We start from the raw sequence: 21,237 nt of genomic DNA, 5'->3' as shown, positions 1-21,237 counted from the left end.
TATCTCCATCGCCTTCGCCTAAAGCCCGCACAATTATCGAGTATCCCATCGGATTTTATTAATTATCAATTAATTACGCTTTTTACGCGGGAAGGTGGTATGTGTTCCATCACCCAAACCCTAAATCCCCCCCCCCCCCCCCCCCCACACACACACACACACATGAGAAAACATGTGTCAGGATTAGGAATATCAGCCGAAACCAACTTCTCCCCTTCGGTCGGTCCAGCTCTGGATGGGGCGATCGGGCCAGCAGCAAAACTGGCGGGGGATAATGAAATGCCTAATGTTATTATGATAATGTGCTCGAAGCTTGCACACTTCCTCCTCCTCGTTGCCACCACCTCACCATTCGATGGACACACTCCAATGTGCAGAAATCCCCAAAGCGTCACAAATGTTAATATGATGCAGCTTAGCAGCCCGGAGTGGCTCGAGGCTCGGGGTGGCTAACGGGGTGGCTGGGTAATGTAAAAGGCTCCGCGCAACCGACTTGAAAGGTACGAGTAGCCACTAATCGGAGCAGTGAAGGGACGCACAATCCTAGATAATCCTTCTGCGCCAATTAACGACCGTTGCCAGCGGGAAGCACTCTGGGGCGAAGATTTTCATGTCCTACGGCTTCTGGTCTCGGAAGGTACTAAGGGAGTTTTACGGAGTTGGTGAAGAAGGTTCGTAAAAGAAAATGATGAAATGTTTAACAACACAATCAAAACAACATAGTTAATTATTTTTTATACCATCATCAAATTCAATTTTTCGTGTCAATGTCTATAATCTAATTCTCAGTTTTCTGCTGCAGTTCTGGTAGAAAATACAATGTTTGAACATCTTTTAAATTGGTTCATTTCGATCATTTTTAAAGGATGAATTCATAAATTCGTTTTCTTACAGGATATAGAATCTTGAAAGAAGATTCCTGCATTCCCGTTTGAATAAAAAATCAGACATTATTTCACATAAATGTTAAGATCGATTCCTTCTGAATTAAATCAAAAAGAAAGGAAGTTCGACATGTCCATAACTTACGATTTATATCAATGATGTTGCTGATGGTTGTAACTTAACAAAAGTCATGGCAACCCATATGAAATAAGCAAAAAGTTGTTTCGAAAGTTATACTTAGATTTATACAACACTTTTGTTGTTGACCTTTCAGAAATTTTAAGCAAAAACAAAAGTTTAACCTATTCGCGTGGCTTACGAATATGTATTACAAATGGTTAAACGCTATACACTCATCATTTAATTTGTCAAATAATATGGTTGTTTGTAAATATATCACGAACAAATAGAAAGACTTTTCGTTCATGCTTATTTTAATCTCATCTTTAAAAAAACATTATTCAAAAAAAAAGTTTTATTGAACAACAGTTATTTATTATTTTAACTAGGATACAACTAGTATTTGGTAGTGAAAAAGGTCATTTAGAAACACTTTCTTGCGTGAACTTCCAATCTCACGGTCCACCTGAGTTACAACCCCTATGACACAAGGCATTTCCAACATCGAAACGTTACACATCCAACAAAGGACAATCTATGGTATGCCTTATTAGTACAGCCATGTATGCTGGGCCTATGTTTAATGAATAGAACCATTTTCCTAGTGGAAGAAAAAACAAACTCCATACAAGCCTGGGAAAACACGTACCAAACCGGAGGACTCTACTTCGATGCCACATGCTCTTGCAGACATAACATCTTCCCTTTCTGACCCGCATAGCTTTATCGAGGGAACCGGTGAGGAATCCCGCGGGGTCCCCTCACTGCCACCGAAAAGGCAATGTTTGCCGAAACATAATGGACTTCCTGATACGCTGCTGGTCGGTGTCGCTTCGGCATAAACTTTGCCTACTAACTACCAAGCGCCCCTAGTCTAGTCTAGCGGACCGATTACTGCTTTGTGCTTCCTGTTGTTCCACGCTGTCGAGGCACCGGCACCCATTCATCAATATCCACGACCCGACTTTCCCAACCCCCAACTGCACTGGAGGGGTGGGTTGCATCGAGTATCGGTAAAATGAGAACTATATTTTCAAACGATTTGCATGAATTACGCTGCACTCCAACTGCAACCGAACTGCAAGCCGCACACACGACACACGACGGTTTCGGAGCCTGGCGAATAATTTTCTTCATCACAATAAACTTTTCCCGGGGCAATTTGCCCCACCACCAGGCCGAACCGTGGGCCGAGGGTCCCTTGAACGCAAGCGAAGGGAACCCGCAGAGCAGAAAACCATTGCGACCACCGAAAGGGGTTTGGGCTTTTTCGTTTTAAATGGTCTATTGGGAATTAATTTACAGTAATATAATGCCAATGTTGGTCGAGCATAATTAAATGATAACATAACAATCATAATAATGCAGCGGGCCGGCTTTCGCAAGCGGACCAATCGGGCCCCGGCTCCCAAATCCGATTCCGATAGCCAACCGGGTGGAACAACATTCACCATGTGCTGGCGGTTGTTGCACGAGGCCATTCGAACGTCGGCGAACGACGAGATTGCCTTATGGAAACACACACGTTGTTTGGTAGTTCGGCCCGACGAATCCCGAAGAAAGACAATCCACCAGCCGGCCGTCCGATGATGCATGGCTTGTCCACGATAATCCCGCTCCAATGAGCCCGCCATCCATTGGCCCGGCAAACGATGCACTTTCGTCCGGGGCTGCATTGTTGCATGTCTTGTCCTGCCCAGCGCGCAATGTCAATTCGCTGCGGCATTGCCGGCGTCCCTTAGAAGTGCCGGGCCCTGTCTTGGACAATAATTTTATAATTGTTTTTAAAGCTTACACATTATAATTTATTATTAATTACCACAGGACAAGCTGATTTACGGACGTTCGTTTCGTTCCGAGCCGTCCGAATGTTCCGCTTCATCTAGTTGGCGGAATTGGGTGTAATTCTGACGCGGAACGATCTGAAATAACGTGAAGCCATTCATTATGCGCCTTATTGCAATACCCGCGTCTTATGCACTCGCGGGTCCTAGAGCTTCTAGCGAGCTAAATTACGATCGATCTGTAACTGACCGAATCAACCGAAACATAATTACCATTTCACGTGTCGGTTTGCAAGGCCGAATAATAACTCATCGAAAGAGGTTGGTTGGCGTACGGTTTCGTAAACGTTAAAGCTCAGTAAAATGCATCAAACGTGTCATACTTTGTGACACACTGATGTGTGTATGTCCGTTTAAATAAACTGAAAACATTAAGGCCTTGATTTATGGTCATTTAATAAATTAGTAATGATCAAAAATATCTCAAAACAAATCAGTGTTGACTGAAAACGTAGTTATGCCATCAAACATAAGAAAGATAAGAAACCTTCCAAGAAAACTCTCTCCAGCATAATTTAACAATAAACTAAACCATATATATTTTATCGATGCGAGTGCGTAAAATATATAAATTAATAATAAATGTTACCAATCACTTCATGCCAAATACCATTAAATTCATAATACAAATCCATCAAAGGAAATTAAATAAAAGTATGCCATAAGTAATAATAAAGCTTAAGAGCAATGCTGATTCTTATTATTCCTGTAATATGTCAGAGGTCAAAATACCAACATGGTAGCCAGGTACTATACTTTTTTGTTTACTTTACTAGTTAACTTGTCGTCGTTCATAAAATTTCATTTTAGCGTGTATGGTTTTCGAAAGGACAGTGATAAGATTTCCCGAGTTTCATCAGGGAACAGAGATCAAAGAACGAGTCAGTCTGCAGGCATCCGGGTTATAACCCGCTGTTCTACTGGTTGGCAGTCGAATCCGTCAGCCTTAACCTCATGCCTATGTCAAATATCCCATCAGCACTTTTATGTCTCTTTATCATTGCCAATTAATTTTGACTCCCTCCAATATGATAAACACTGTCCTGCGTGTATATGCCAGCGTGATTGTTAAAAGTACATCGCGATAAAGCCTCCATCTGAAGGAGATTTTCACGGCCAGCGACACGGACACAAAGGGTTCAAAATTGAATCGTATCGCGATCATTGTCTGATTATTTGCGAACACTTGTTAAGCGCGAGCTTAAGTTCAAAGTTCGAAAGTGATTTACGAAAAATCAATAAAGTCTTTAATTCGATAAAAGGACCAATGATTTACGTAAATTGCGTGCCTTAATACATGAATTTTCTTTAAAGAAATTTTAGGAAACTATACGATTAACTATACGAAATACCTTTTCCCGCTGCACAAAACACTTGAAGCACCTGCCCGGATAAATATGGGAAAAGTGCGCGTGCCATGTGGAAATAAAATAGAACATTTTCCAACCCTTGTTTGAACCGAATTAAACCTTAAACACGGCGCACACTACACGGTAACTTTTACACATTTGAACGAAACAAAATATACACTATAAGTTCGGTCGTGACCATAAAAAGCAACAAATGAACGAGCGCCAACGCCAGAGGGTTGGCAACACAACCCCCAAACCACACCATTTGCCAACTGTACGAAATGGGATGAAAATAAATAATTGTCCAGCGCTTGAGAAGAAGTTTTTCGTAAAAATGATGTCGCTGACCAACTCGTAGAGCACAAGTTTTGGAGTTTTCATACCTTTGATTGCGTTTCTTCGGGTTGTATTGCTCTGGTCGCATGCTGGACGAACACCAATATTCCTGAAATTACTTCATATGGTTAACGATATCAAAATTGTTTAGTTTTCTCCACATGGTGTGTAAGTTTTTTAAAACTACATTGAGGCGAAAACATTGACACGTTACTGTTTAGTTGCTTCCTCTTTTACTTAAACGATAAAAAAAACGTTTGAAGGTATAAAAATAGCAAAAATAATTACTGGAGGATAAATTCGTTCATTTATAATCTACCATCCTTTAACATACGGTCATCTAATTACTTCCTTTCATTACTGCTAATGGGCAGTATCCAATGAAAATAAATCCATGAAGAAAGCCAAATGTTCCACGAACTCAAACGATTCAGTTATAGTGAGCTATTCTACGATATTAATATCTTCTGAAAGTGATTTAGATGTATCGGAAAAAATCGTACGAATGGAACTCCTCTAGACATTTTCCAGAACCGATTTTCGTCCATTAGTGATATTGCGTTATGACAAACGACGGGAAAAAGCGATTTACTTCTTCACGATTATGATCAGCAGAGTTTGTTTAGTGCCTTGAAAAACACCCCCCAGAAAAGAAGGTAAAAACGACCAGTAAAATTACTCCTACTTCATTAGATAGTTCAATTCAAAATTTGGTTTATGAGACAAAACTCTGTCAAAAGCGCTGGTTGTTAAATTTTATATTTCACCACAAATATTATTGTTACGTGAAACAGTGACCTTAATTCTAGTAACCTATTTTTCTTTTAATGCTGTTTTGCTTTTTTTTGTTGATAAAGAGCTGTTAAAAAGACATAAAAACGAAGTCGAAATAAGACAATTTGTTGCATATTTATTAAATATTAAAATTTCATACTTTGTCAATTAATCATTCAGAACATGTGATATTTACCTTTCCAGGAGCTAAACGGTTATTCTTTTTATTATGTTTACAGTTCGATGAAATAACACAGAAAAAATCGTAACAATCTTCAAACGAGATCGGAGATTGGGCGAGTCAATGATCCACGCCGTAGCCTGTTGAATTCGCGCTCGGTTGTCCTTCCCGGCGGCCCAGACGCCGATGTCCTTGGCTGGAAAATACATCGGACAAAAAACTCAAACCAACCGACGCATCGGCAAAATTTCGTCCAGCCGTCTCGATTCCGATTCGATCGTCAACGATGTCAATGATAAAATCCACTCCTGAAGTGGTTCGGGCAGCCCCCGAAGAGATTGACCCGTCATCTTCAGCCGGACCAGGGGCTTGCAAGAGGTGACCGAGCGGGCCGTTAAATTCGTAATCATTTTCCGGCCACCCAGATCCACTCGATTCGGGCTCTCGAAATACGAATACGGAGCGAGGGCAAAAAAAACAGTCGGTTGATAATTCCATTCATGTTTCCATTCCTTGTTTCGGCTGCGGCAGCAAAGTGGTTCCGGTCTTTCGGGTTTTTTGTTTTGCATTTTCTTCCCCTTCGCGGTGACCCCGACCCGGCGGCGGAAGAAATTGGACCACCGGTCGGTAGCCAAGGAACTCGGTACGTGAGCGAAAGCGAAAACTCCCCACTCGACCAGCGGAAACAAATAAATAAAATTAAATATTCAAGATAGCAAGTCGGGAGATGTGTTTTTAAGCAGCAGATCATAACTTTTCCCCAATCGCACAGCTTCCTTCCAGCGTCCCCAGGTGTCCTCCGGCGGGTAAAAATTGATATGCACAGTCCGGAACGAGAGGGAAATGTCGAGGCCCCAAAAGAGCGAACAATAATAGATGCCGTCGTCCGGTGAAGGGACGAATTGTTTCGTTACCATCGTAAGGACTGAGTAAAGGCGGGCCCTTTTTCGAGTTGTGTCTTGACTGAATCCCACTTTCTTTTCTCACACCAAACCCTTTGCCAGGGACCGACGGCGATGGATTAACTGTTTCGAAGGTCAAGAAGGACCTTGTTTCCACCCTTTTCCTCTTGGTGCGATATGATAATGACGTCGATGATGAGTCTAATCCGAATTTGAATTCAATTTTCGACTCTTTTAGAATTCGGTTGTGGAGAAATTTGATGAAAGCTAAGTGGAGTCAGTAAAAGATCTTTCAAACGATAGCAATGTTCTTTCCAAAGACAACTCTTTAACCTCTGATTTTTTTTTTTTTTTTTTGAACAAGAGAAATAAATTTTAAAACAGTTCAAAATTTGGCAGGCTAGTTTTCTGAAATTATACAAAAGGTAGCAAATAACTCATTTGCATATTTATTGTTTACGTTGCTCTTTACTTTATAACTTCACTGTAGCAATCGATTTGCTTTTTTCACCACTTTAGTGAGTTAGTCAGGTACCGGACCTTTGACTTAATACAATGAACCGGACCTTTATGAGGCAATGAAGAAAAGAAAAATTTTGTAAATAGTTTTTGATTTTGTATTTTAATACCAATCCACGTGAGAACAAAGATAAATATTTTCCAACAGATGTCGGTGCACCACACGATGCATTTTTATAGCAAAGTATTTATAGCAGCGTATTAAACACAAAAACATCGCATAATTTTTACTGTAGTTTTAATTATGCCTCTTTCTAGCATAATTGAAAACTAAGAACTACGGAAAAATCAAGTTCGTTTCATTTCATTTCATTTTTAATGATCTTTCATTTAAGGGATCAATCGTGAAAATTGGTTAAATGAATCAATAGTTATTAATAAATTGCCAATTTTTGAGTTTCAATTATCGAGGTTTATCAACCTTGTTCCCGATAGAGTCCTGTCTCTTTTCCACACAATTAAAGACAGAAAAATCTTTTGTAGCACAAGTTGTGTGTCCTGAAAAGAATTTTCATTTGAGGGGTCACATGTTTCAATCGGTTAAGCGATCATAAAGTTATTAACAAATTTGTTATTTCAGCAGAAATTACCTATCCCAAGGTATCTGTACCATGTTGGCTAGATTCGACAGACGTCAGAAGTAAACGTCAAAAGTAAAATAAGCATCGCTAGTCGCTTCTCGTCTCTTCGAATTATTGAAAATATACTCGATCTATCCTGCAAAACTACCGAAAAGTGAGTGGAATCGTTAGTGGAAAGGAAGATTTACACGTTCCAGTTATTTTCCATGTTCGGGTTACGCTATCTATTGGTGTACAGACAGTTTTCCGTTTGCGGTGGACTCGCCCTTTTATATGTGTCATACATTGATTCGTTGGGCAAACAAGGGAGGTGTGGGAGAAGAGGTGTAGTTTATGCATTTTTGTTCAGTTGTTTTCGTGGCTCACGAAGAATGTAGCGGATACGGCTGATTCAATATTCGTGCGTCCCGCTCCGCTGATTATCTAGTTTAGCCGAACGGCCGCTTCCGTTGATTAACATTCTACCGCTTGCATCGCTACGAGGCTTCAATGGTTTTATCACCGTTTCTGTTGTTTCTCTTTTGCAGCTCTAAACAACGAACGGGACGCGGAAGGGAAACCTCAACCCCGTGCCTGCATTTGAAAACATCCGGTGCAGAGATGCGCTAGCTGAGTGGAGGTGAAGTGCGAGAGAGACGAACAAACACCGTCACAACAACAATGGCACGCCAGCTAAACCCGAGCCAGCAAAAGATCGCTGAGAAGCTGATCATCCTGAACGACCGCGGGGTCGGTATCCTGACGCGCATCTACAACATTAAAAAGGCATGCGGGGATACCAAATCGAAGCCGGGCTTCCTGTCGGAGAAGTCGCTCGAATCGTCGATCAAGTTCATCGTCAAGCGCTTCCCGAACATCGACGTCAAGGGGCTGGCGGCGATCGCGAGCATTAAGACCGAGATCATCAAGTCGCTTTCGCTTTACTACTACACGTTTGTCGATCTGCTCGACTTTAAGGACAATGTGTGCGAAATTCTCACCACGATGGACGCACTCCAGATCCATCTGGACATTACGCTCAACTTCGAGCTGACGAAGAACTATCTCGATCTGGTGACGACGTACGTGTCGCTGATGATCCTGCTTTCCCGCGTGGAGGACCGCAAGGCCGTCCTGGGGCTGTTCAATGCGGCCTACGAGATGCAGCACAGCCAAAGCGACCAGGCGTTCCCACGCCTCGGTCAGATGATCATCGACTACGACATGCCGGTGAAGAAGCTGGCCGAGGAGTTCATCCCTCATCAGAAGCTGCTGTCGAGCGCGATCAACTCGCTCACGAAGATCTACTCGATGCGTAACCTGAGTGCGGAAAAGTGGCGCGAGCTGCAGGTGCTCAGCCTCATCGGTACGCCGGCGATGCTGCTGAAGGCCACCAAAACGGACACCATGTCGTGCGAGTACATTTCGCTCGAGACGCTCGACCGTTGGGTGATCTTTGGGTTGATGCTTCACCATCAGGCGCTTGGGCAGCAGGGACTGGTGAATAATATGTGGATATCGGCGTTAGACTCGAGCTGGGTGGTGGCCCTATTCCGCGACGAGGTCATCTACATTCACCAGTACATCCAGAGCAACTTCGAGGGCCTGAAGGGCTACGGGAAGCGCATCTCGGAGGTGAAAGAGTGCTACAACCAGGCCATCCAGAAGGCGGCCCTGCTGCACCGTGAGCGACGTAAGTTTTTGCGCACGGCGCTGAAGGAACTGGCGCTGATCATGACCGACCAGCCGGGCCTGCTGGGACCGAAGGCGCTGCTCGTGTTCATTGGGTTGTGCTACGCGCGGGACGAGATCCTCTGGCTGCTGCGCCACAACGACAACCCGCCGGTGGTGAAGAGCAAGGGGAAATCGACCGAAGACCTCGTCGATCGCCATCTCCCCGAGTTGCTGTTCCACATGGAAGAGCTGCGGGCGTTGGTGCGTAAGTACAGCCAGGTGATGCAACGCTACTACGTCCAGTATCTGTCCGGGTACGACGCGATCGATCTGAGCTACAAGATGCAGCAGGTGCAGATGTGTCCGGAGGACGAAAGCGTCATCCTAACGGCCCTCTACAAGACGGTCACCAGCCTGTCGGTGAAGCAGGTCGAAGACAACGAGGTGTTCGATTTTCGCGCCTTCCGGCTCGACTGGTTCCGCCTGCAGACGTTCATGAGCGCCAAGTCGTCGATCCGCATCACCGACTATCCCGATCTGGCCCGCCTGCTCGACTCGATGGTGTTCCACACGAAGATGGTCGACTACCTGGACGAGTCGCTGGTGGAAACGTCCGATCTGTCGATCTTCTGCTTCTACAACAAAATGTTCGAGGACCAGTTCCACATGTGCCTGGAGTTCCCGGCCCAGAACCGGTACATCATTGCGTTTCCGCTGATCTGCAGCCACTTCCAGAACTGCACGCACGAGATGTGCCCCGAGGAGCGGCACCACATTCGCGAACGTTCGCTCTCGGTGGTGAACATGTTTCTGGACGAGATGGCCAAAGAGGCGAAGAACATTATCACGACGATTTGCGACGAGCAGTGCATGATGGCGGACGCGCTGCTTCCGAAGCACTGCGCAAAGATCCTCTCGGCGGCCGCGAATCGCAAGAAGAAGGATAAGAACAAGAACAAGCACATGGATGACATCCGGCGGCCGGGTGACGAGAGCTACCGGAAGACGCGCGAGCTGCTAACGACCATGGACAAGCTGCATATGGCGCTGACGGAGCTTTGCTACGCCATCAACTACTGCCCCACGGTCAACGTGTGGGAGTACGCGTTTGCCCCGCGCGAGTACCTCTGCCAGCATCTGGAGACCCGCTTTTCGCGGGCCCTCGTCGGGATGGTCATGTACAGTGCGGACACGTCCGAAATTGCCAAACCGTCCGAGCTGCTCGCCTCGGTACGCGCCTACATGAACGTGCTGCAAACGGTCGAGAACTACGTGCACATCGACATAACGCGCGTCTTCAACAATTGTCTGCTGCAACAGACACAGCCGCAGGATAGCCACGGCGAAAAGACGATTGCCGCCCTCTACAACACCTGGTACTCGGACGCGCTGCTGCGCAAGGTGAGCGGCGGCAACATTGTGTTCTCGCTCAACCAGAAAGCGTTCGTGTCGATCACCCCCGAGGGCTACATTCCATTCAATCCGGAGGAGTTCTCCGACTTCAACGAGCTGCGCGCACTGGCGGAACTGATCGGACCGTACGGCATCAAGCTGCTGAACGAATCGCTCATGTGGCATATCGCGAATCAGGTGCAGGAGCTGAAGCGTCTGGTCGTGCAGAACAAGGAGGTGCTGATGATTCTCCGCAGCAACTTCGACAAGCCGGAGATTATGAAGGAACAGTTCAAGCGGCTGCAGCAGGTGGACAATCTGCTCCAGCGTATGACGATCATCGGGGTGATCTTGAGCTTCCGCCAGCTGGCCCAGGAGGCGCTGGTCGACGTGCTAGAGCAGCGCGTTCCCTTCCTTCTCTCCTCGATCAAGGACTTCCAGGAGCACGTCCCCGGTGGCGATCCGCTCAAGACCGTCTCCGAGATGGCGTCGGCCGCCGGGCTGAAGTGCAAAGTGGACCCGGCCCTCTCGAACGCGCTGAAGGCGCAGAAACCGGAACCGGACGACACGGACCATCCGAGCATCTGCCTGCTGATGGTGTTCGTCGCCGTGAGCATTCCCAAGTTGGCCAAAAACGAAAACTCCTTCTACCGGGCGTCGCTGGAGGCGCACACGAACAACACCCACTGCATGGCCGTGGCGATCAACAACATCTTTGGTGCGATGTTCACCATCTGCGGCCAGAACGACATCGAGGATCGGATGAAGGAGTTCCTGGCCCTCGCCAGCTCGTCGCTGCTGCGCCTCGGGCAGGAATCGGACAAGGAGGCTATCAAGAACCGCGAATCGATCTACCTGCTGCTGGAGCAGATCGTCCAGGAGTCACCGTTCCTCACGATGGACCTGCTGGAGTCCTGCTTCCCGTATGCGCTTATCCGCAACGCTTACCATGCCGTGTACAAGCAGGAACAGTTGATGCATTGAAAAGACACCCGAACTCGCAATGCAATGCAATCCAAAAATGAATAATTGACTTCTCCCTCCCTCTCTGGGGACCTCTGTGCACCTTCAAACCTCAGAGTGCTGCTTTCGTCGGATGATACTAAACGGCATCATTTAATTTATTGCATCCACGTGGAATCGTGTGTGCGTTTCGCTTTCCATTCGTTCGCATTTATTTGTAGGGGGCAATCGATAGCAAAAGTGTATCAGGAGTGTTTGCTGAACAGCAGATATAATAAGGCTACGCGGCAAAATTCGTGCAACAGTTTATATCACATACTACTTTAGGATAAAGCATAAGCATTTACTCCCTATGCAAAGAAGAAACATTACTAAGCAAAACCATTACATCGCGTAATCGTAATCGTATGTCGTTTGGCAACATTTCTTATTTCTCGTACGAAATAAAATAAATCGCTAGGTATAGCTCTTTCAAATGAAATCGATTGTTCTTTTATTGGAAAGTTTCTTTAACCATATCACCCATAATTAAAATAAATAAGTTAGTGTAAGCTGCTTTTAACTTTGTGCCCTCTTAATTGGTAAGTATTTGGAAAACACCTTCCGCTCGTGAATCCCTACGTTGGGGAACCTATTCCTTCGACAATTGAATACAACCGCTGCAACATTTCATCGACCCCGGCAACGCCATCATTCAGCAGCCGCAAATCCCACCGATCGTACTCATCCAGATCGCATTCTGACTGCACGTCGTCAATTCCGGATTCGAATCGCCACCCTCGACTGACACGAACGTCCTGGCTCGTCTCGATCCGCACCGTACGCAGACGTTCCGGGCCGAATGTCTCCAAAAAGAACCTTATGTCCGTCCTCCGCCGGACATCGCTAACGATGCAGATGTCCCGGTCAATGGTGCTACAGGCCGCTCGACAGAATACACCGTAATCCTCCCGTCGCCGATTTTCACTCCATTCGATCATCTGCTTCCGATAGTGCTCTTTGTACGCACTGTCGCTAAGAAGCTCCGCAAGATCGAGTCCCATCGATTCAGCCCAGTGTCGCTTGATCGGTTCCGAAATGCGGATAATTTGGGCGCGGTCCGTGCCGAGCTTCTTGAGCAACGCTTCGGAAAGGAAATCTTTACCACACTTTCGTTTTCCACTGAATAATATCACTAGTTTTGGGGTGGTTTTCTCCATGGTGCACTACTGGACAAGACGATGTTGTATCAGCACGATCAACCCTTGACAAAACAGCATCCTAAACTAAGGAGGTTACCATTTATCGTTTGCTAAACAATTTATATATTTTCATACTGTAGATGTTATTACTTTAATAAATCTTTAATGAACTTCAGGAATGTGTTCCATTGCCGAGTAAACGAAAATTTAGGGGTTAAAGCTCATAGGATTCGTGTTTACCCTGGAAAACATTGTAAAAACCAAGATAAATACACACTATATATTCAGTATTTAATCATCTTGGTAAAAACATTTGAGGGTATTACAATTGGGAGCGCGGAAACGATACACTTCTCGACACTGCCCCATACAAAAGGTAAACAACACTTTGAAAAAAGCGAAAAAATGGCTGGCCGTCTCGACGATCCAAAACGACGCCACCTACGTGTCGAGACGATGCGCGGAAACGAAACGACGCGGCTAGCCATTTTTTCGCTTTTTTCAAAGGTGTTGTTTACCTTTTGTATGGGACCGCGACGAGAAATCTGACAGTTCGTATCGTTTCCGCGCTCCCAATTAAAATACCCTCAATTGTCAACAACACACCGGGAGTTTTCGAGAACCGATTATAAACACTCTCCCCTGACCGGGTAGCTTTGACGTTTTGCCGTCACGAAGATTGGAATAAAAAAAAATATCAAAAACAAAACTCGCCGTAAAGTGTTGGGAAGTTACGTGAAAGGTGGACCCCTAGGAGTTGCGGGCCAATTTAGTGTAATTGTGTATGAAAACGTGCTCTGATTAGGCACGCCTTCATATATCCGTCCCGCCACGAGTCACCCGTAATGACGATAGGCAGTCTTCATTGACCAAAGTGATTGGAAGGACACTACGAGATGGTACGAAATTCCCACCTGCAACGCCCGAATCGGTTGACCTATTTTTAGCGTAGACCGTGGGTCTATAATTAGTGCTAAATTAATAGCTTCCTAATGCATTTAGGCGTTAACCGGCGTGGCCCGGCGAAAGCGTGCTCCTTTATCGGATGAAATAATGTCGAAATGTGGTCTTCCCTTTGCTTCCAGGCACTGCTTGGCGCACAACTAGTCATTACGCTGATCATGGTCAGCGTAATCCAGAAGCTTAGCCCGCACTTTTCGCTCGCCAAATGGATACTCTGTTCGACCGGGCTGACACGGTACCTGCACCCGTCGGACGACGAGCTCCGGAAGCTATCCGGTGTGCCGCGGGAAAAGACCAAAGCGAAAAAGGATAAGCGAAATGGCCAGCAGGCTAATGGTGACAAAACAGGCACATTTCACGTTCCCCGCAGCTTGGACATTCAGCTGGACACGATACCAATTGCATCGTACGACATCGTGCATTTGCGGTTCTACACGGAATATCAGTGGCTGGTCGACTTTAGCTTATACTCTGCCATCGTGTACACTATTTCTGAGGTATTTCAAGTGCTGCACTTGAGCTCCCGGATGCCGGTTTCTAACGGGATTTCTTTCGATTCATTTTAGGTTTATCACTTTTTCTTCCCGCTCAAGGAGGAAATTAATCTAAGCATGCTGTGGTGCCTTCTGGTTGTATTTTTTGCATTGTATCCTTTTCAACACAAAACGGAAACAAATCGCCGCACACTTCGTGTTGCACACTTCTTTGGCGTTTGATAAAGTTCCTTAACATAAATGATTTTACAGTAAACTTTTAGCTTCACTCACCGTGCAGTACTTCCAAAGCGAAGAGTCGATAGGAGAACGTTCGACCTGCATCGTGACAGGGTTGGTGTACCTGTTGATTGCCATGATGATTCTGATCGTGCCCGAGCATACGCTGGAAGTCGGTCTCGACAAAGCATATCAAAGCTTCAACCAAAGCGCTTCCAGCTTCCTCGAGGGACAGGGACTCAATTCTTCGTATGTAATCGCCTGCAATAACATGACCAAATGTGACCGTAATGATTGCAACATTTTCCCTCATTGCAGTGGACCAGCATCTAAGATAGTTGTTAAGTTTTTCATCGCAGTCAGCTGCGGCATCCTTGGTGCGCTTTTCACCTTCCCTGGACTGCGAATGGCGCGTATGCATTGGGACTCGTTGAAGTGGGTTGACTCTCGATTTTCACAACTTTGAACTGCTTAACGGATCAAGTATCTTTTCGTTGTAGATTTTGTAAAGATCGCGTGTGGCTGAAGCTACTCCTTAACGTCAGTTTCGCAATGCCATTCCTCTTGGTTATCCTGTGGGTGAAACCGTTGGCCAGAGATTATCTCACTTCGCGAGTGTTCTCCGGCATGACTGCTCCCATGTGAGTCAACATTAATTAAATGCCGTTTCGAACGACCCAAATAACTGACAGTTATGATTTTCTCGTCAACAGCCTCTCAACCGAAGCGTTCGAAACCATGCGGCTTGCGGCCGTTGTTGTGGCGGTGGTTCTCCGGTTCCTGCTGATGCCCGTCTACCTGCAGGCCTATTTGAATCTCGCCTACGAGCGGGTGGAAGAGCAGAAAAAAGAAGCCGGTCGCATCACGAACGTTGAGCTGAAGAAAAAGATCACATCCATCTTCTATTACCTTTGCGTCGTGACGCTCCAGTACGTGGCACCCATCCTGATGTGTTTGTTCTTCGCGCTGATGTACAAAACACTCGGCGAGTACACCTGGTCGGGCGTCTTAAAGCAGTCGATGCCACTGGACGAATGTTCCGCCGAGCTGGAATACGAACAGTCGCTCCTAGCGACGATCGAAAAGGCGACCGTAGAAACGGCCGAGTTTGCCGGGGTCACTCCGGAAGGTGAACCGACGACAGTGGAGCCGAACATTCTTACCACCGCCCAAAGCTTCCAGCTGTCGATGCAGAGCCTAAAATCAGTGTTCACCAAGGACGTGTACCGCGGTCTGTTCGGCTTTGCCACGTGGTGGAGTTGCTTCATTTGGTTTGCGGCGTCCTCGCTCGGTATGGTCTATCAGTCATACTTTACCAAGTCGTGAAGCGTTCCGGTTTCGCAGCGACCGACGATCTCCTAGCCGATGTAGTAACACTGTACATACGAAGGACTCATCAACGCCAATCGGTATCGCCACTGTTCGTTTCTCTACATACTTTGTTGCATTTGTTGGGGCCCCCATCGTGTACGGCCGGCATCGTCCATGCGCTCAAGCAACGTCAATCAGACAAACTAGTTTTAAACCCATTCATTGCGCAGCATACTTTGATTTGTTTTTTTGGTAGTGACTCCATTGAAAGGGATGCATTTTGTGACGGCGGGTCTCGTTTCTGTTTTTCGTTGTAGTGTTTATTATGATTTCGTTTTCCATCCTTGTTTCGCTGTGGTGAATCAAGCATGAAAAGTCATTAGGGTAGACAGGATCCACCAAATAAAGTGTCAATAAAAGCGTTTTACTCTACAAAAAAGTTTAATCTTGTGTTAAATTACAAAGCAAATGTACTGCTGAAATCAGTAACTTCGCAGGTTAATCCATTTGAACGTGGTACAAATTTCCGACCTATTTTCAAATGAAAGATCCCTTAAGATTTTTGTTTCATAAACAAACCTTATTAAAAAAATATCATCAATTCTTCGTCCAAGAATAAGAATAAGATTTCAATGTGTGCGCAGAGTAAATCTTTTTGTATCTGTATAATATTTACTTACAATCATTAATTTTTCATTCATTTCGAGTTCAAAACCTACGTCAACGCCTTGGTGAAATCATTCTTGGATTGCGCAATAGAATAAAACTACAATAATTTGAATCGACTGTCCCTTCACGTGTGTCGTATAAATGCCATGTGACTCATGATTTTCCCTTTCCCTTGCCCAGGTAAGCAATATCCAACATTGTGTTGAGTCCAGTCCAGAATGTTTAAAAATATCCTCGTGCAAAATTAGAAAGATGCTGCTAGCATGAGAATTTTAAACCGACAGGTACTTTCCATGGGCACGTTTTTGTTTTCCGTTCACGTGGTTAAACAAGTCCGTTGAGGCGAACAAGTAAGACAAACATGGGTTTAAACTTGGTTGAACTTCTGCAGAGATTGCATTTCCGCCGACGATGACCCCCAGGAACTGTATCTCAAGATCACGAGATTAACCATACATTGCACCTGTTTCTAGTTGCTTCTTTTTCACTCGCATCGACCAATACTTGGTATGTGCCGCGACGCGCACGTCAATGTAAAAGGAAATGTGCAAAAGAAAAGTCCACAACGACAACTCGTTCGGTGCCACCACCATCGAAAAACGATGACGATCATTCTAGATCCTCTGCGGTGCGCGGTGAGCATCATCTTCGGGCCGTTCCAACATTCCGTCACTATTTTCGTCACCTCCACCGCGGACCGCAGAGACCGGCTTGTGACATAACGCGGGCCGAAACTATTTTAAGCCCCCGTTCGGAGCGGCCAAGTCTTTAGTCTTCACTGAAACAGCAAAGCGATCGGTTCGCAACAAACCCAGTACAGCCAGCCAGCCAGCCAGGGGGCCTTGGAGATTCAGTGCGTAAACCGGTGAATCATTCGTGATAGAGCACGTGGTGACAATCTCTCTATTAGTTCGAGGATAAGAAAAAGTGTATTAAAGGTGCGTGAAATTATCGATTTTTATGAAGATGCGTTGGTTGAATTCGGTTTCCCGAGATTTTCTTTCCTGCGTTCCTGCCCACTCACTGGCCAACTCATCCGGTTGACCTTTTGGGGCGGTGATGGGGCGGATAAAAATAGTTTTCCGCACGTTGCGTGCAGTTGGCTAAAAATGTAAACGTACAATGTCTTTTCCCGCACTTCCCAGCAATGGCAAAGACACCGGCAGTTGGTATCGATCTCGGCACGACCTACTCGTGCGTCGGCGTGTTCCAGCATGGCAAGGTGGACATCATCGCCAACGATCAGGGCAACCGCACCACACCCTCGTACGTGGCGTTCACCGACTCCGAGCGGTTGATCGGCGACGCGGCCAAGAACCAGGTGGCCATGAACCCAAATAACACTATTTTCGGTAAGTCGGGGGGTTTTTTTTTCGTTTTTTGCACTTGGCCCTAACCTCAAATCGAATGATGGTCGACAACGGTTCCTCGTTTACAGATGCCAAGCGGTTAATCGGACGCAAGTTTGAAGATCAGACCGTGCAGAGCGACATGAAACACTGGCCGTTCGAGGTGATCAGCGACGGCGGAAAGCCGAAGCTGCAGGTCGAGTACAAGGGCGAGAAGAAGTCGTTCTTCCCGGAGGAGGTGTCCTCGATGGTGCTGACCAAGATGAAGGAAACGGCGGAGGCGTACCTCGGCAAGAGCATCGCCAATGCCGTCATCACCGTGCCGGCGTACTTCAACGACTCCCAGCGTCAGGCGACGAAGGACGCGGGCGCCATCGCCGGGCTGAACGTGCTGCGCATCATCAACGAACCGACGGCGGCGGCCATCGCCTACGGGCTGGACAAGAAGGGCGCCGGCGAGCGCAACGTGCTGATCTTCGATCTGGGCGGTGGCACCTTCGACGTGTCGATCCTGACGATCGAGGATGGCATCTTCGAGGTGAAGTCGACGGCAGGCGATACGCATCTCGGTGGCGAGGACTTCGACAACCGCATGGTGTCGCACTTCGTCGAGGAGTTCAAGCGCAAGCACAAGAAGGACATCACCAGCAACAAGCGTGCCCTGCGTCGGCTGCGTACGGCGTGTGAGCGGGCGAAGCGTACGCTGTCGGCGTCGACCCAGGCCAGCATCGAGATCGACTCGCTGTACGAGGGTATCGACTTCTACACCTCGATCACGCGCGCCCGCTTCGAGGAGCTGAACTCGGACCTGTTCCGGGACACGATGGAACCGGTGGCGAAGTCGCTGCGCGACGCCAAGATGGACAAGGCGAGCATCCACGACATCGTGCTGGTCGGTGGCTCGACTCGTATCCCCAAGGTGCAGAAGCTGCTGCAGGACTTCTTCAACGGCAAGGAGCTGAACAAGTCGATCAACCCGGACGAGGCCGTCGCCTACGGTGCCGCCGTGCAGGCCGCCATCCTGCAGGGTGACACGTCGGAGGCGGTGCAGGATTTGCTGCTGCTGGACGTCACCCCGCTGTCCCTCGGTATCGAGACGGCGGGCGGCGTGATGACGGTGCTGATCAAGCGCAACACCACCATCCCGACCAAGCAGACGCAAACGTTCACCACCTACTCGGACAACCAGCCGGGCGTGCTGATTCAGGTGTTCGAGGGCGAGCGGGCCATGACCAAGGACAACAATCTGCTGGGCAAGTTCGAGCTGAGTGGCATCCCGCCGGCACCGCGCGGCGTTCCGCAGATCGAGGTCACATTCGACATCGACGCGAACGGCATCATGAACGTGTCCGCCATCGAGAAGTCGACCAACAAGGAGAACCGCATCACCATCACCAACGACAAGGGCCGCCTGAGCAAGGAGGACATCGATCGGATGGTGAACGAGGCGGAAAAGTTCCGCAGCGAGGACGAGAAGCAGCGCGAGAAGATCGCCGCCAAGAACTCGCTCGAGGCGTACTGCTTCAACATGAAGTCGACGATGGAGGACGCGAGCATCAAGGACAAGATTCCGGACACCGACAAGACGCTCATCCTGGACAAGTGCAACGCCACCATCGCCTGGCTCGACGGCAACCAGACGGCGGAGAAGGAGGAGTTCGAGCACAAGCAGAAGGAGCTCGAGGCCGTCTGCAATCCGATCGTGCAGAAGCTCTACCAGGGTGCCGGCGGTATGCCCGGTGCTGGTGCCGCGCCGGGTGCCGGTGGGCCACCACCAACTTCCGGTGCCGGTCCGACGATCGAGGAGGTTGACTAAAGACGGTCGCAAGGGTTGAGACAAATAAACAACAGCGACAGTGAAAACTGTGAAAACAAAAATCTCCATTTTATTCATTTAGTTGTTGGTTCTAAAACAATTGTGTTTTGCCTTCCTGTTAGCATTGTTTAGTAGTGGGGGTTTAATGCTTGTTTTGCTACACCGAAATTGGAGTAGATTCCATTGAAACGGCGTTTTTTTCGTTTTTTTCGGGTTAAAAATCATAACAAACCATAACCATAATTTGGAATTTCTTGACACTAAACCAAATCATTAGATTTAATGTATCGTAGAGAAGGCGGCAGGGCACAGGAGCACGCAAAGCTTTAATCTGTTCCATTTTGACTCCTTTTTTTATTATTTTGGTTGTTCCACTGTTGCTGAAGCGAAATTGAAAGCACTTTGCTGCTCGTCCCGTACGGGTTGGAGAGGGTCGAGCTTGTTGGCCACTCTCCTGGAAGAGGTCAAAGCTGGCCCGCTTGTTGTCGTAGTAGTAGTAGTAGTAGTAGTAGTAGTAGTAGCCTAACATCGATGCGATTCGCTTGCACATTTGCATGGCAGGGGGAAAGCGCACAGCAGCTAGAAGGGTCCTTTATGTCCCGCATGTTACATTCGCGTATCCGTTGTCCGGAAAAAAAAAATCCTTTTGTTGTTTCACAAACCTTTACGCCACACCGCGCTCCTTTTTGACACCTTCTTTTCCGCGTTTTGGGGTTACCACAGAATTTACCAGTCCTTTTTGGCGGTTCTACAGTATGCTCGTTTGATTTCGTCTCATTTACGTAAACACTGATTTTCACATATAACTTTATCTCCCTTTTTTTGTGTGTTCAACGATTACCATTCCTTTTTTGCTTCTATAGGTATATCAGTCTATTTTCAATATTAAAGTTATAATATCAATATCGTGTGACGTGTACAGAAAGGGAAAGTGGCCATTGTCCAACACTCCTACCATGTAGTTTCCCTTCAACTTCGGGGTAAATATGGTTTCGAGGAAATTAAAGATCTTTGCGAAACATCGTCACAGAATCTGTTTCCCTTTTTCTAGCTTTGTTGGTTTGTTCACTTCATTACTGCAATTGTTTCTATTAACTTTTCCCTTTTTTTGTTTTTTTGCTACCATCCACCCGAAAGACATGTAGTCGTGATTTTTTCCTTTCTTCGTTTTGTTCCGAACTGAATTATCGATATCGTTTAAGATTGTTTGGAATTCATATTTTAACGATTTTACGAAACGGTGCCGTAACATGGAAGCGAAAAACTCGAAGGTAGGAATTTGAAAAAGACGGTTGAATCTTCGATCAACGTTCGTTGCGCTATTGAATGTGCCGGTTAAATAGGAAGATTAAGTAGGAAGTAAACACGTTGCGTCTTTAAACCGTGGTAACGAACCATGTCAGTAAATACAGTATCGAACGCTGGAAGAAGGCAAAAAGTCAAAGTTGTTTCAATTGGTGAAAACAGAGTACTTTGAACAATAGTTACTGGACAATTCATACGATGCTCTTTAATATAACTCTGTCGAAATGCTACGCCATAGGATTACGTACAACTTGTAATTCAACTTCGCGTGCGCAACTGCACTCACAATTGCGGTTGCGGTCACATTGGATTCGTCTAATCTTACATCCTATTTTGTCTCCGTTACACATGCAAACTCCAGGGAAGAACGGAGAGAAAATGTTGTGAAATTCAAGATTCAAATTGCAATCTTTGCACGAGTAAAAAAA

At 46.6% G+C, this 21,237-nt stretch overlaps 4 protein-coding genes across 5 annotated transcripts; 3 read left to right on the top strand and 1 right to left on the bottom strand.

Moving 5' to 3' along the window:
• Positions 1–7,564: 7,564 nt before the first annotated feature.
• On the top strand, positions 7,565–11,826 carry LOC131267448 (membrane-associated protein Hem). 2 transcript variants are annotated; one of them, XM_058270329.1, is made up of 2 exons: positions 7,565–7,648; positions 8,022–11,826. In XM_058270329.1, exon 2 carries the CDS (start codon positions 8,155–8,157, stop codon positions 11,521–11,523), a length of 3,369 nt encoding a protein of 1,122 aa, XP_058126312.1. In that variant the 5' UTR covers positions 7,565–7,648; positions 8,022–8,154; the 3' UTR covers positions 11,524–11,826. The 2 variants fall into 2 exon arrangements, with proteins under 2 accessions (XP_058126312.1, XP_058126313.1); XM_058270330.1 differs by lacking the exon at positions 7,565–7,648 and adding an exon at positions 7,856–7,894.
• A 137-nt stretch (positions 11,827–11,963) lies between these two features.
• On the bottom strand, positions 11,964–12,762 carry LOC131267449 (phosphomevalonate kinase). The gene has a single exon (XM_058270331.1). The coding sequence runs from the start codon at positions 12,699–12,701 to the stop codon at positions 12,120–12,122; it is 582 nt and encodes a 193-aa protein (XP_058126314.1). The 5' UTR covers positions 12,702–12,762; the 3' UTR covers positions 11,964–12,119.
• A 572-nt stretch (positions 12,763–13,334) lies between these two features.
• On the top strand, positions 13,335–16,107 carry LOC131263031 (transmembrane protein 161B). Its single transcript, XM_058265159.1, has 7 exons — positions 13,335–13,582; positions 13,769–14,143; positions 14,213–14,292; positions 14,393–14,608; positions 14,678–14,794; positions 14,860–15,000; positions 15,073–16,107. Exons 1-7 carry the CDS (start codon positions 13,580–13,582, stop codon positions 15,683–15,685), a joined length of 1,545 nt encoding a protein of 514 aa, XP_058121142.1. The 5' UTR covers positions 13,335–13,579; the 3' UTR covers positions 15,686–16,107.
• A 1,045-nt stretch (positions 16,108–17,152) lies between these two features.
• On the top strand, positions 17,153–19,538 carry LOC131262852 (heat shock 70 kDa protein cognate 4-like). Its single transcript, XM_058264935.1, has 3 exons — positions 17,153–17,277; positions 17,485–17,691; positions 17,778–19,538. Exons 2-3 carry the CDS (start codon positions 17,487–17,489, stop codon positions 19,502–19,504), a joined length of 1,932 nt encoding a protein of 643 aa, XP_058120918.1. The 5' UTR covers positions 17,153–17,277; positions 17,485–17,486; the 3' UTR covers positions 19,505–19,538.
• The last annotated feature ends 1,699 nt before the right edge of the window (positions 19,539–21,237 follow it).

Source organism: Anopheles coustani, chromosome 2, assembly GCF_943734705.1.
Source record: "Anopheles coustani chromosome 2, idAnoCousDA_361_x.2, whole genome shotgun sequence".
In the NCBI taxonomy this organism is placed as follows: domain Eukaryota; kingdom Metazoa; phylum Arthropoda; class Insecta; order Diptera; family Culicidae; genus Anopheles; species Anopheles coustani.
This window is presented reverse-complemented; position numbering and strand designations above follow the sequence as displayed.